The 16,027-nt window shown below is 42.5% G+C and overlaps 1 protein-coding gene across 1 annotated transcript in view; it reads right to left on the minus strand.

Annotated features, from left to right (window-relative positions):
* Positions 1 to 16,027, minus strand: part of SLC24A3 (solute carrier family 24 member 3) — a 526,682-nt gene that overhangs the window by 107,124 nt on the left and 403,531 nt on the right. Inside the window, exons 5-6 of the mRNA XM_089669796.1 lie at positions 15,291 to 15,375; positions 5,486 to 5,589 (exon numbers count right to left, since the gene is read on the minus strand). Coding sequence (XP_089525922.1) covers positions 5,486 to 5,589; positions 15,291 to 15,375 — 189 coding nt within the window. The remainder of the gene's footprint in view (positions 1 to 5,485; positions 5,590 to 15,290; positions 15,376 to 16,027) is intronic.

Below are 16,027 nucleotides of genomic sequence, written 5' to 3' on the forward strand. Positions count from 1 at the left end.
GGGCTTCCAGACCTTGGATTGGCCAGACTCCCATAAACATGCAGATTAGGTCTCCACCCCTTAGTGCTTACCGACTTCTGGAAGGTCCTATGGTCCTCCAGAGTTAGGAAGAGGCGATAGCGCTACAAACTATTAAGTCATCCAACTGACCTGCACTAACCTGACCTCAATCACAGACTCACGCAATTACCATGAGTCATACACAAGGATTTAACCTATAATACACTACACTATTCTAGTAGCACACTAGAGGGTGCTACATTATAAAGACATTTTATATTTTGATGGGATAAAGTATGTTTTATAGCAAAAAGTGAAAATATTTGTTTTTTTACAATTTTCAGCTTTTTTTCATTTATAGTACAACAAATAAACAACCCAGTGGTGATCAAATACCACCAAAGGAAAGCTCCACTTGTGTGAAAAAAAATTATGTAAATTTAATTTGTGTACAGTGTTGCATGACAGCAATAATCAGTTAAAGCAGCACAACTCCGTACAGCAAAAAATGACCTGGTTGTGAAGGGAGGTAAATCTTCCAGAGGGCAAGTGTTTATTTCTATGTATATTTTAGTTGATGTACATATGGGAGACATATTTGTTCTTGTGCCTACCCTGCTCCCTATCCTAAAATAATCTCTGCAATATTTAACGATATGAAACACCTATAAAAGCACTGACATGGTGCCATTCCTTGTAGCATGATCCTGGGGCACAGGGTGACTGGATGACGTACCCAAGAAAGTGGGTTCTTGACAATCTAGGCTCACATGAAGTGGACTGGTTGATGTTGGATGGAAAGGCAACACCATCCAATGGCACAGAGGACTTACTAAAGGGGGAAGCTCCAGCATGCCTAGCCAATTTATAAAAAAATCTATAACTGGAGTTGTGTTTTAAAAAGGAACTCAGGATACAGGATAGAGCTTCTTATACATTTCAGCTAAATTGAAATCTATTACCATTTATAGTCCTCCCAAAGACCATTTATAGTCCTCCCAAACCCCCCCTCCCTATCCTTCTCCTCCTTCGAGGCCCACTGCGTCCGACTATTCTCCCCAACCCCCCTGAAGATTGCTGTGATATACCGGCCTCCTGGATCCATACCCCGCTTCCTGGATGACTTCTCCTCCTGGCTACCCTTCTTCCTCTCCTCTGAGCTACCCACCATCATCCTTGGGGATTTCAACATCCCTGTCAACCTCGACAACCCAGACACAGCCCGTCTCCTCCACCTAACCTCCTCCTTTGCACTTGCACAGTGCATACAATCCACCACCCACTCCGACGGAAATATCCTCGACCTTGTCTTCTCCAACTGCTGCGCTCCCCACAACCTCACTAACACCCCCTTCCCTCTCTCTGACCACAACCTGATCACCTTCTCTATCTCCTCGTCCTCCAACGCCTACCCCTCCAAATGTCACACTACTACCAGCCGTAACCTCCGCAACCTTAACCCTGCCCCCTCCACTCTGCAGCTGATCAACTCCACGACCGCATCCTCCCCCTGTCCTGCCCCGACTTGGCTTTGACCGCCTACAACAATGCGCTCTCAACAGCCCTTGACTCACTAGCGCCTTTAACCACACGCAACATCAGACCCCGACCGCTCCAGCCCTGGCAGACTGATCACACCAAAACCCTCAAACGACAAAGTCGTGCCCTGGAGCGACTATGGCGCAAAACCAAATCCCAACAAGCCTTCACCCGCTACAAATCTGCCTTCCACACCTACACCTCCTCCCTCCATGCTGCCAAACAGGCCTACTTCTTGACCCTCATCAAGGCCCTCTCCTCCAATCCTCGCCGACTCTTCTCTGCCTTCAACTCTCTACTCTCTCCACCCCCCCCTCCACCCAGCACATCACTCACTGCCCTTGAGATTGCCAATCACTTCAAAAACAAGATTGACACAATTCGCAAGGATATTGCTGCAACTCACACACCCTCTCACACAGCTACCCCCTTATCCCCCCTCCCCCTCGACATAACCCGCAGGGACTTCGTCGCTGCTCAAACTCTCTCCAACCCCCTTCACCCTCACTCAGCTACCCCCTCATCACCCCTCTCCCATGGCCCCACCACTGCTCTGACCTCCTCTTCCACCCCACCCTACATTCCTCATACTGAAGCTCCCCCCACACTCCGCACCTTTGACCTTACTACCATCGAGGAAGTCTCCAAGATCCTCTCTGATGCCCGCCTCACCACCTGCCCCCTCGACCCTATCCCCTCACAACTCCTATGACCTTCCTCCTCCTCCATCCTATGCTCCCTCACCCACATCTTCAATCTCTCCCTCTCCTCAGGCACTTTCCCCTCCCCTCTGAAACATGCACACATCACCCCCATACTTAAAAAGCCCTCCCTGGACCCCAATGACCCGAACAACCTCAGACTCATCTCCCTGCTCCCATTTACATCTAAACTCCTCGAGCGCCTAGTCTACACCCGCCTATGCTCTCACCTCAACGACAACAACCTCCTTGATCCCCTACAGTCCGGCTTCCGTCCCCTACACTCTACCGAAACCGCCTTACTCAAACTCTCCAATGACCTGCTAACCGCCAAAGCTAATGGCCACTATTCAGTGCTCCTACTCCTTGACCTCTCTGCGGCCTTCGACACAGTCGACCACCCCCTCCTCCTCAAAAAACTACACTCCCTCGGCCTCAGAGACTCTGCTCTCTCCTGGCTCTCATCCTACCTGTCACAACGCTCCTTCAGCGTTACCTATAATGCTACCACCTCCCCCTCACTCCCCCTCTCTGTTGGGGTCCCTCAAGGCTCTGTCCTTGGGCCCCTTCTCTTCTCCATCTATACCTCCTCCCTTGGCCAACTCATACACTCTCACGGCTTCAACTACCACCTCTATGCCGACGACACACAAATCTATCTCTCAACCCCCCACCTCACCCCCTTGGTCTCAGCCCGAATCACACACCTACTGAGCGACATATCAGACTGGATGTCGCTCCACTTCCTTAAATTGAACCTCTCCAAAACCGAGTTTCTTGTCTTCCCCCCAGCCCGGACACCACCCCCCATTGACTTCTCCGTCACATCCAACAATGCTACCATCAAACCCGCCCCGCAGGCCAGAGTACTGGGTGTCATTCTGGACTCCAACCTATCCTTCCAGCCCCAAGTCCAATCTTTAACAAACTCGTGCAGACTCCACCTCCGCAACATCGCCAAAATCCGCACGTTCCTAACCCCAGAAACCACTAAACAGCTCATCCACTCTCTCATCATATCACGACTCGACTACTGCAACTCCCTCCTCACTGGCCTGCCTCGCCGCTGGCTATCCCCGCTTCAGTCCATCCTGAATACGGCTGCCAGACTCATTCACCTTTCCAACCGCTCCATCTCCGCCACCCCCCTCTGCCAATCCCTCCACTGGCTTCCGATTGCGCAACGGATCAAATTCAAAATCCTAACGCTGACGTACAAAGCTGTCCACCATACTGCCCCGAACTACATCATCGACCTAATATCCAAGTACCGCCCAACACGCACACTCCGCTCCTCACAAGACCTCCTTCTCTCTAGTTCCCTGGTCTCCTCCTCCCATGCCCGCCTCCAGGACTTCTCCAGGGTGTCACCCATCCTCTGGAACTCCCTGCCCCAACCCATCAGATTATCACCTACTCTTCTCTCCTTTAGGCGCACCCTGAAAACCCATCTCTTCAGGGAAGCCTACCCCACCCCCTGCTAACTTGCCGACCACCTCCACTCTTCCTACCACCCCATCCCCTACAGCTATCCCCTCCTGTGCCACCACCCCCTCCCTCCTAGATTGTAAGCTCGAAAGAGCAGGGCCCTCGAACCCCTCGTGTATCACATTGTATTGGTATTGTTCTGGCACATGTTCTGTCCCCCTTTGTAATGTACAGCGCTGAGCGAACTATTGGCGCTTTATAAATACTGTATAATAATAATAATAATAATTTATTTTAAAGCTTTGTTTAAAAAAAATACAGGGTGTGCCTATGACAATGGATTCACAAATCATTATGGATTTTTCTAAAGAGAGAATGCAGCATATACTGTTTATTTCTCTATCTTCAAACTGAGCAAACTGTAAAGAAAAGGCAGGATGGGGTAGAGTCACAGCACAGACTTTTTCGATATATATATATATATATATATATATATATATATATATAAAATTATAAATATATATATAGTAGCTTGAGCTACTGAGCACTGATAACAAGAAGCTTTTCAGCACAGCAAAAGGGTATAGACATGAAAATAATACAAAGCCACAATACATTCCCTCCAAATTTAGACCCAATGCATATATATTTATATATATATATATATATATATATATATATATATTCTTTTACATGTATCAATCCTGAAGGAGGGGTAATTCTATTATCTCTGAAACGAGTTGGTTATCAACTTATATACAATATTCATATGCAAAAAACTGTGTCATCATATTGTCCTACTTTGCACTCCATTTCTAATGCACTTGAAGGTCCCTAAACTATTTGGGGTTAACCCTGGTTTAATAGTAGCTTAATTGCTATTCTCACACAACTAACACACAATTCCCTACATCATCTGGAACTTTAAGATCCAGAGCCACTTTTGACCAAACCCTTGACATCGTAATGGTCAGCCTACGACTTACCTCGCCCACCTAAACCTTTTGCTAAATTTGATGTATAATCTCCAGATAGGTCTGTTTGAAATAATACACTAAATAGAAAAAGTCACAGTATAAATGCAAATAGGATGTTTTCCTATATAGAAAAATAAAATGTAAAAAAAACTATGCCAAAAAAAAAATGTAAATATGAAAATCTCTTATGATGGAGCTAATCTTTGATATAAATGCATGCCTAGTTTGAAAAATACCACAGGCTTATGCCATTAGATGTGAAAATGTAATAGAATGCAGTTGAAGATTAAAGGGTATTAGAAAATAGACATAAAGTAGAAAAACATGCACAACAACAAAGGGAAAGCATAAAAGCCAGAAGAAGATCAGCCAGTTTAGAAATGACACTCATTTGTTGACACACAGCACAGAAAAAATGGATCTCAGACTACTTTATTTATAAAGCATGGACAGGAAAAATGACACCAATGTTATTATGCAGTTCTAAGACCCTCAAAATGAAAAGCTCAGGGAGACATGTGCTCATAGCTTGCTTAGCTCCAAATTGCAGAATTTAGGCCAGAAGTTGCAAATGTTGAGGCCTTACTGACAAAGTGAAACCATGGACAGAGAGGCATATAACTTAATATTCCACTATATATACATCAATGATGAGCAATGCGGTCTGTAAAGTCATATGAAGCTTTTCTGCTTCCCCTATATGGCTATGGCCTTTGAGACTTGATAGTATATTGTTAAAACCTAGGATCAATATAAAATGTTGTATCTTTTTTTGTTCCAATTCTATCCATCATAAAACAATGCACGTTATGGAGTTATAAGAATTAAAATAACTCCTACCTGTCCTGCAAACAGTCCACACACTCCAATAATACAGAGAATGTTAAATACAGCTGAGCCAACAATGGTTCCAACACCAACATCTCCTTTTGTGATGAATACTCCTGTAAGAAAAGTCAAAATATGATTATGAATTTCTTATAAAATAGTATAAAGCCACTGGCTTAAAATATACCTCTAACCGGTATATCAGAGAATGCAATCTAAGCTGGGAAAAGAACTCGTTGTCTATGCTGAGCAAACAAAACTGAATATAAACTCAATGGGGAGTGGATCCCTGCTGCATCTGAGGTCTGTTTGGCAGCATATTAAAGTGATTGTAAATGTCAGACATGAAAACTGAACAAGCGTGTTCTTGGCTCAATCTAAACCACATAGTATCATTTCTCTCGGCTGTCTCCTTTCTCTGTTATTTGAGTCGACACCAGACAATCTCAGGTGACAGCCCTGTCACCCCCCTGGAGAACACCACAGGTGACTGACAGCCTCAACTGTCCATGTGATCCTATGACAGGGTGGAGGAGGTGTGTTCATTAACTTCACTCAGGTTTCAGATTACACTGAGTTGTTAATAGTGTGGGAAGATCAATCACTGGGGTTATGAATGTTTGTTGGACTCTAGCCAGTCCCTGGGAGACTGATGTAGGTGTAGTTGGGGAGAAGATAAATATTTTGGAGGATCTGATTAGTCTCTCTCTCTCCTGGGGCTTCTCCCCCAGGTGGAAGCATGTGTGTTCCAGAGAAGCTATTACTACAAGGCTTCAGCTGGTGCTGTGGGCTAAGGACCTGAAGGAAATTGCCTGACAACGCTCAGCTGGAGAGGTGTGATCCTTTCTCCATTAGCTACAGGTATAGAAGTGCTTGTTGAGGGTTAGACACCAAAAAGTGCTGCTTATACTAGTTGTAAAGGCTAAAGGTTTTTAACCTTCATGCATCGAAGGGGGTAAGTCGTGGCTCTATGTGTCTTATGGTCACATAGAGCAGGGCCCGGGAGTGAGTATGCACCCATGTCCTTATAACAATCGGCTTGCTATTGGTGGCACTGATCAAAGGAGAGGAGCCAGAAGTTCCACAAGTGGACCTCTGTGCAAAACCATTACACAAAGCAGGTAAATACGACATGTTTGTTATTAAAAGAAAACAACCAAAAAAACCCCCAAAGCTTTAATATCATATTAAGGACTGTGATTGCTCACTGCTTATATAGGGTTACAGATTAACTGACTGTCCCCTCTTCTATCATCATTATCTTTTAGCTTGCTCCTACAGGGCCTAATACTGCTAGAACATAAATATTCAGGAAGATGTCCTCCAAGATTTGTGCGTGTTTTGGGTATTCTCAACCCTCCTCCCTTCATTTTAGCGCAAGACCTGCAAAAAAATCTTATAAAGACTTTTAGACTGGAGCTTGAATTTATTGTTGTTCTTCTGGGACTAGAAACAGGGCTGAAAACCTCTGAACAGGTAAGGGGGACCCAATTTTTTCCAGCAACTCAATCAGGGGTCATTGCTACACCTACAGTATATGGACAAAGAGGAATTCTGGCCTAAAACAAGGTTCTCTAGAAATCCCTTAAAGCATGTCTTAAATACCAAGGTCTGCTAATTCCGAGGATCCTTCTTAAAATATATGTGAAGCCTCACCCGGTAAACAACCTATTCAGTTTAAAATAGTAATGAAAGGCAAAACGTGTGTGTGTGCATATATACTGTATATATATATATATATATATATATGTATATTTTTTTTTTATTAGGGTGCAGAAACATCAGCACATTGATCTTCCCAGTGAATAGCTGTACAGGAAGGGGGGAGGCATGTCACCAAAAGTCTTGGCTATTGGAAGTTAGGCAGGCTGTGCTCCCAGTACAGTCAGAAAACTGACCACACTGAGATTAATGTGCTATCGCGCCTAGCATGGTCAATGTGAAATAAGAAAGCAAAGGGACTGCCAGGAACACCAGGTATTTTATACAAAGGAAGCAATACAAAGAGTACAGGATACTTTTGAACACATTTACATGGTACAACAGATGCAAATCAGGACTATGAAATGTAGGGATAACCTATCCTTTTTTTTGCTGTTGAAAATGGATAAAGGATAACACACCTATATTTAATTTTTAAAGTGGAACTCCAGTCAAATGCCTTTACACTAGCATTACTCTTATGATCTTCTGACCAGATATCACTTAAAGTGGAGCTCTTAGCCCGCACCCCTCATGTTTTTTTGTCTTGGTCAAGAAGAGAGTATTAATTTTTGCAATTGTAACACCCTGCAGTGATACTGCTTGCAGGATGTTAGATGAACACAAGATGGCAGTGCTCTGTGGTTCAGTTATACAGACTCTATTGAAAAGAAGCCTTGTTGGACTTGTATGCTGGCAGCAGGACTTTGATGTTTAGATAACATGTGAACAGAATATATTTCCTAGAGTAGCTGGATAAGGGGTGGGGGTATATAAATACAGAAGCCTGGGAACCAAAAGGGAGGAGGTGGATGTGTGAAGACGGCTGTGCGGGATGCTGGAGACCCGGGCTGGCTCAGACCTCAGAGAGTGAAGACTTTAGAAGGAAGCACAGACTACTGGCAGCCCCTACCCCCTACTGGGAGACTATCTGCCATATTACTGAGGCTACAGACCAGGTGAGTGAATCCCATACTCCAATAATTACCAGTTGCAAGTGACATTGTAAAGTTCAGTTGCCTTCTTTTCAGTTCAGTTCAGCATACTTTGTTTCATAGTTACTCACTAAGGCCTAGATCGTCTGGTCTATCCAGCCCTGCAGCCTACTGATTATTGCATTATCAACATCTTAAATCACAGGACTTGGCTACAAAATATGCACCCTGCAGGCAAAACTACATTAGTGTCTCAGTTCCAATCTGATCTAATCACCAAGGAACTTCCTCATCACACTAGTTTACAACCCTTTAATGAGGGATTAAACCCTGCTGAATTCTGTATCTGCCCTTCTCTACAATCTCACTTTAATCCTAGACTTTATTCTTTGTGTTAAAGAGATATCATTATAATCCAACATCACTTAAAGGAGAAGTTCCTTTTTCTCCATGTCTCCAATCTTGCTTTTTCCCCAGGAAAGATCAGAACCTTTATGTGCACCAACTAGGGTCCCATCGAGTATGCAGAAGATTGGACAAATCTGTGTTAAGTAAACAAAACAAACAAGAGGGACATTGACGCATTTAACAAAAGAATCCATTTGCAGAATTAAACCCAGTCACTAGTGACTGAGAACCCAAGTGTGAGTTAGTCTGACAGTTGACAATTCCTTCCAGCTCACTTGGGTAGAAATATATCAGAGCTGGGACTGCTGTTTAAATTATGATTTGCAGGACATCTAAAAAAAATGATCAAAGTGGTACAGTGTTGCAACACTTGTTTGAATCTGTAGAGTGTTTAACTTTTATTCTACGCACATATACCACTGTCTTTTGTTGTGCTTTCATGCTTTACATTCTGATTTGAATATAACCAGGACATCAGTTCACTCTAAACTGTGTGTGGTTTCAAGTCAGGGGGTCCTCCTGGTGAAAGGTTTAAGGTGGTGTCAATAAGGGATGGGCTTCCAAGGCGGGCTTGGGACTGACAGGGAACCCAAAAATGCTCAGCGGACCTTAAGGAGGTAGCATTACACAATATCTGCTCTGAAGATACATTTAGACAGTGATGGCTAACTGTATGTTTAAGAGCAGGGCTGTTTTTCATCATGTTCCCTGCATTATCGCACACAGTACAAACAGTGTATGCAATTAACAGTTTGAAAGAGGCACAGTATGTTTATTTTCAGTTGTGTACATACTGATATTTTGGAAGCCTTCCTCTTGCTTTCATTCACCCATTTCAATCTTTTCAGAACCATTTTTATGGTCCTGAATGAAAGGAATTCTTTCCAATTAGACAAAGCAGTCTAGAAATTAACATTGTGGAAATGAGTTTCACTGCGTTTCTTTTCTGGTTAGCAGTGCTTATTATGTTTTTAACAAAAACTATGAAAAGACAGTGTCGGGAACAGCTATGAGATTAGGAATAATACATGTTTGGAAAGAGCATGGGTCCTATCCTGAATAGAAAGTGAAGTGTTGGAAGGACCCTAAAACATAAAGGGCAATTCATGTTTTTAGTACAAGCACTACAGAAGCTCTGAATTAAAAAAAAAATGTGCCAAAAAAGAACAGTGGGGCAGCAAGTTAGAAGCTGGCAATTATAGGCCATTGAGTTTAACATTGGTTGTAGTCAAGTTAATGGAATCATTCCTAAAAAGAAGGATCATTAATCACTTAAAAACACACAACTTGCTGGATCCAAAGCAGCATGGCTTTACCAAGGGCAGATCATGTCAGACTAATCTGATTGGATTTTTTGATTATATTGCCAATGATTTGGACCAGGGTGGTGCTGTGGACATAGCATATCTTGACTTCAGCAAGGCATTCAATACAATTCCACATAATGATCTAATACAAAGGTTGTACAAGCTAGGACTTAGCCCTTGGGTGGTTTAGTGGATATGCAGCTGGCTAAAGAATAGATACCAGAGTGTGGTTGTAAATGGAGTTCACTCGGAAAAGAGACCAGTCACTAGTGGTGTACCGCAAGGCTCTGTACTAGGTCCTGCTCTATTTAATCTATGTGTAACTGATATAACTAAAGGTTTGTTGGGTAGGGTATGTCTTTTTGCTGATGACACAAAGGTGTGTAATAGGGTTGATATCCCTGGAGGTGTTTATAACATGGAACATAATTTGGCATTGCTGGAAGACTGGTCAAAACAATGGAAACTGCAGTTCAATGTTTCTAAATTTAAAATAATTCACCTAGGGAAAAAGAACCCCGTGACAGAGTACAACATTGGGGGTACAGTGTTGGTCAGCACTTCAGAGGAAAAGGACTTGAGGGTACATATTGCAGATGATTGCAAAATGAGCAAACAGTGTGGCCAGGCAGCGGGGAAAGTGAAGAGAATTCTAGGATGCATCACTAGAGGGGTCAGTGTGTTGGGAGCAAGCATAGGTACAGAAGCTCGGGATTATAACTCAATTTACAGCTGCATGTATGCATTATGCAGTTGGCAGGAGGTTAACCAAATGATAGTGAAAATTAGCAACTCACTGGGAAAAAAGAATACACTGAGATATGGGGAGTAGAAAATAACTGACAAAAGACCTACATAACAAGGTAATGGCACTTTATAAAGATGGAAAAGGATATAAAAAGATATCCAAAGCCTTGAATATGCTAGTCAGTACTGTTCACTCTCTTATTAAGAAGTGGAATGTTTGGGGATCTCTTGATACCAAGTCAAGGTCAGGTACACCAAGAAAAATTGCAGCCACAACTGCCAGAAGAATTGTTCAGGATACAAAGAAAAACACAGATGTAACCTCAGGAGAAACATGGGCTGCTCTGGAAAAAGACGGTCTGGTTGTTTCAAGGAGCACAATACGACGATACTTGAACAAAAATGAGCTGTGTGGTCAAGTTTATAAAAAGAAGACTTTACTGTGCCAATATTCACAAAAAAGCCCAGTTACAATATGCCCGACAACACCTTGACATGCCTTACAGCTTCTGGCACACTGCAATCTTTAGTGACAAGCCCAAAAAAAAGCTTTATGGTTACAACCATAAGCGCTATGTTTGGAGAGGGGTCCGCAAGGCCTTTGGCAATAAGAATATCATCCCCACTGTGAAGCATGGTGGCTCACTGATGCTTTCTATTGGTGTGTGAGCTCTAAAGGCATGAGGAATCTTGTGAAAATTGATGGCAAGATGAATGCAGCATGCTGTCAGAAAATACTGGCAGACAATTTACATTCTTCCACAGGAAAGCTGCGCATGGGATACTCTTGGAATTTTTAGCATAACAATGACTCTAAGAACAAGACAAAGTTGACCCTCCAGTGGCTACAGCAGAAAAAGGTAAAGGTTCTTGAATGGCCATCACAGTCTTCTGACCTTAATATCATTGAGCCACTCTGGGGAGATCTCAAACATGAGGTTCATGCAAGAAAACTAGACTTTGCATGACCTGGAGGCATTTTGCCAAGACAATCGGGCAGCTGTACCACCTGAAAGAATTCAGGGCCTCATAGATAACTATTACAAAAGCATGTACAGTGTCATTGAGGCTAAAGGGGGCAATACAGTAATAAGAACTAAGGGTATGCAGACTTTTGAATAGGGGTCATTTTGTTTGTTTACATGTTGTCATGTTTTGTTTTATGATTGTGCTATTCTGTTACGACCTACAGTGGAATATGAATCCCATAAGACATATAGGAAATGTGTTTTGCCTGCTCACTTGTGTTTTCTTTAAAAATGGTCCATACTGTATATTGTATTACTAATTCTTCAAGGGTATGCAAACTTTTGAGCAAAACTGTATGTAAACGTTGCTCAAATCTTACATGCGTACAGCATACAGATAACTTTTTACACAGGATCTTGCTTCCAGTTTCTGCTATCAAGATCCTGTGTACTAGTTGCTGTATTTTTATATACTGTAGACAAGTGCATGTAACATTAATATGCTTTTTTAATGCTAGAAAGTGCCTGAATTGGACAGTCTCCTTCAGTCTACTGTATAGAAGAACTCAGAGTAGCACAAGGAGCCAATCAGGTATGTTGCAGTGCAAAAACATGCTAATAGGAGATGAAATCAAAGTGACAGAGAGATGAGTTCATTAAGTTGCCCAGGCATGGGTCAATTTTTTTATTCGGCCAGCCAGCTCAATGAAAAAAACTAACCTTATTTCCACATCTACACATTCGGTGTGGATGCAAGAATCCTCAGCACTGTTAGAATACAAAGACACAGCGGGGAGGATTCTCGCATCAATCACCCCCCCCCCCCCCGCCTGCTGTCAAAATACACTGATCAGTGCCACAGCCTATTGGCTGCAACACTGATAAAACTGATTAAAAACATTTCCAGCAGTCCCATTCATTAGATATCAGTTGATAGACTGACTTCTCATGAATGGGAATGGCCATACAGGTGAAACTCGAAAAATTAGAATATCGTGCAAAAGTTCTTTTTTTTCTGTAATGCAACTTAAAAGGTGAAACTAATATATGAGATAGACTCATTACATGCAAAGCAAGATAGTTCAAGCCGTGATTTGTCATAATTGTGATGATTATGGCTTACAGCTCCCCATAAAGCTCGTCTGTGGAAGGCAGCATGAAGTGCTCCAAAATCTCATGGTAGACGGCTGCGTTGACCCTGGACTTAATGAAGCACAGTGGACCAACACCAGCAGATGACATGGCTCCCCAAATCAACACAGACTGTGGAAACTTCACACTGGACTTCAAGCATCTTGCAGTGTGTGCCTCTCCATTCTTCCTCCATACTCTGGGTCCTTGGTTTCCAAATGAGATGCAAAAGTTGCTCTCATCAGAAAAGAGGACTTTGGACCACTGAGCAACAGACCAGGTCTGTTTTTCTTTAGCCCAGGTAAGACGCTTCTGATGTTGTTTGTTGTTCAGGAGCGGCTTGACAAGAGGAATATGACATTTGAAGCCCATGTCCAGGATCCGTCTGTGTGTGGTGGCTCTTGATGCACTGACTCCAGCCTCAGTCCACTCCTTGTGAAAGTCCCCAACACTTTTGAATGGCCTTTTCCTGACCATCTTCTCCAGGCTGTGGTCATCCCTGCTGCTTGTGCACCTTTTTCCTCCACACTTTTCCCTTCCACATAATTTTCTATTAATGTGCTTTGATACAGCACTTTGGGAACATCCAACTTCTTTTGCAATTACCTTTTGAGGCTTTCCCTCCTTATGGAGGGTGTCAATAATGGTTTGCTGCACAACTGTCAGATCAGCAGTCTTTCCCATGATTGTGATTCCTACTGAACCAGACTGAAAGATCATTTAAAGGATCAGGAACCCTTTGCAGGTGTTATTGCTTAATTAGCTGATCAAAATGGGACACTTTGAGCCTAGAATATTGCACCTTTTCACAATATTCAAATTTTCTGAGATTGTGGATTTGGGGTTTTCATGAGCTGTAAGCCATAATCATCACAATGATGACAAATCATGGCTTGAACTATCTTGCTTTGCATGTAATGAGTCTATCTCATATATTAGCTTTACCTTTTAAGTTGCATTACTGAAATAAATGAACTTTTGCACGATATTCTAATTTTTCGAGTTTCACCTGTATATGGATCAATATTCAGACGACTCCAGCTGATCCGCTCAAATTTCTATAAATGTGTGGCCATCTTTAGTGTACTGTTTTTTTCACTATCCAATCTCAAGCAAGGGGTGTGGAAGAGACTTGTAACTGAAAGTGAAACTGCAGCAGAAAAAGATCAGGCCCCTGCCAGACAGCACTAATCCATGTGGTATGTATTTATCTGCGTGTCTAGAAGCTTGCCCCTCTTGTTTAACTAAACTTTTTTTTTTTTACCTTTGTATAGCGTGGGGAAGGGTTAGAACCTATATTGTATTTTTAGTGTAATCTGCAGCTTCCTCACCAAGATTTAATTTATATTCCCCAGACAGAAAGTGAGAGAAGATTTCTGACAGAAATAAAGATAAAATCATTTTTAGTAGACTAGGAAAAGGACTGGAACCCTTGACATCTTTTTATTTTTGTCTGTGCTCTTACAGATTTTCACTCACTTTCTGTCTGGTGAAACTCTTGTCACTGATGAAGCCAGGTACTTGGCTATGATGAACAAGTTACGACAGTTTGCAGCAGCTCTTTAAACTATCATTGAACAGATATGTTGATTCATCTCACTGTCTGCCTCCCTCAGCAAGGGGAGCCAGGAGGTGAAGGAGCTCCATAGACTTCTATGCTGGCTGCAGTGGAATGTGGGAAATGAAGTTCAGAAAGGGAGCCATAATGTGGACTTCTATTAACCATTGAATTGCATGTCCCATAGGGAGACTGCTAAGAGGAGGGAAAATAGCTGCATTTTCTCAGGCTGTAGAGGACACAGCTTCCTTTTTTTGCCATGAAGGAAGCTGGAGAGTGCACATTTTTGTCTAGTGTGCACCATCACTGCTGCATAATGACGGCCTGAGTAAGATCCAGAGTGCTAAGTCCAGATGTGCCAACAGCCAGAGGGTAGACTAATCTCTGTGTGTGACCGGATGGTGAGCTGCAATATCACTGGGACTGGTGAGCTGCTGCGGTGGGGATGTACAATCTGCTGCTAGAGAGACTGAGCCCTTTAGGAACTGCCCATACAGCTATCTATTAGCCTTATTGTTGCCTGCAGGCTTGACTGAGGCTATTCTCATGTGCACCAGTTGTATAACTGGGCCCCAACACTAGCTGGCTGAAGAATTAGGACTAAAGACTGCCCCTTTACAGCTGCTACACAGAGACTTTTACCTATTGCTAATGCTAAGAGCTCAGGGGACATTGCACCATATCCTAGCCATTCTCCTACAGTGCACTCTAGACTAGAGTTATTATTATTATTCATATTGCAGGTAATACTTATATGCACTGTTTGTTGCTGACTTTTCAGATTCATGAGTACAGAACTCTGTTCTAAGCTACGTACCTCGGCATACTGATTATACTGTCTAGCAGACTGTGTCTGAACCTACCTTCTGTGTGTTAATTTATCTTCAAACTACCATTTATTCTAACTCGCAGCAATACACTGAGTTCATTTACCACTAAACAGACTTGTGTTTACATGAATTGGGGAACTACAGAAGATAACTCTGTCCTTGAATATAGATACATGAGCTAATGAATGAATGGCTTTATCTGTAACACAAGCATTATTATATGATATCATACCTATGACAGATGTAAAGAGCTCTGGTGCAGAACTGCCAGCAGCCATGAAAGTAGCTCCTGCCACATCTTCACTGAGTTGTAGCCTCTGCAGGATACAGATAAACATGTTTACACATGTACACATTTATGTTATAATAGATCAAGTGAATGCACATTAGTTCATGCAACAGTTCATACTTGCAATCTCTCCCACTGTAACCTTTTAACAAAATAAGCTTTGTTATGCTATTCTCTAAAATTGACTAAAAGCCTTTGTGTTCACTTCATTTTGGTGTCTTGAGCATCTCTATCTTTAGGCAGTTTTAACCCAAAGCCAACTTATCTGTTGCAGAATCCAGCTTTAATTACAGTACCACAATATGTCCATAGAACCTCAGCCCATCCTTTTTTGTTTTGAATACAGTGAAGAGGAATAAAACACCTATAATGTTTTCATTGCAGCCTTTGTTCCTTTAGGAATTATTATACTCACTTCTTATCCTCAGCACAGTGGTCACCAAGACAGTAAGTGAGGAGACATCTTTCCAACAGGGACATGAAAAGCACCATCCTATTGCATTTTTGTTATGTGAAGGACCTATTTAAGGTAAATAATGTCCTATATGTATACTCACTGGGGGGATTCCTTTAACTTACTGTTCCAGTGACATTAATTACCGGGATAGCAAATGAGGGAAAATCTTCCCAGTGTAGACACCCTGCTCAGTCTAACCCTCTCTCCTCATGGCCCAAAAATG

The sequence above is a fragment of the Staurois parvus genome, unplaced genomic scaffold (assembly GCF_062004578.1).
Source record: "Staurois parvus isolate SC_StPar_1 unplaced genomic scaffold, SC_StPar_1.0 ptg000081l, whole genome shotgun sequence".
Lineage (NCBI taxonomy): Eukaryota > Metazoa > Chordata > Amphibia > Anura > Ranidae > Staurois > Staurois parvus.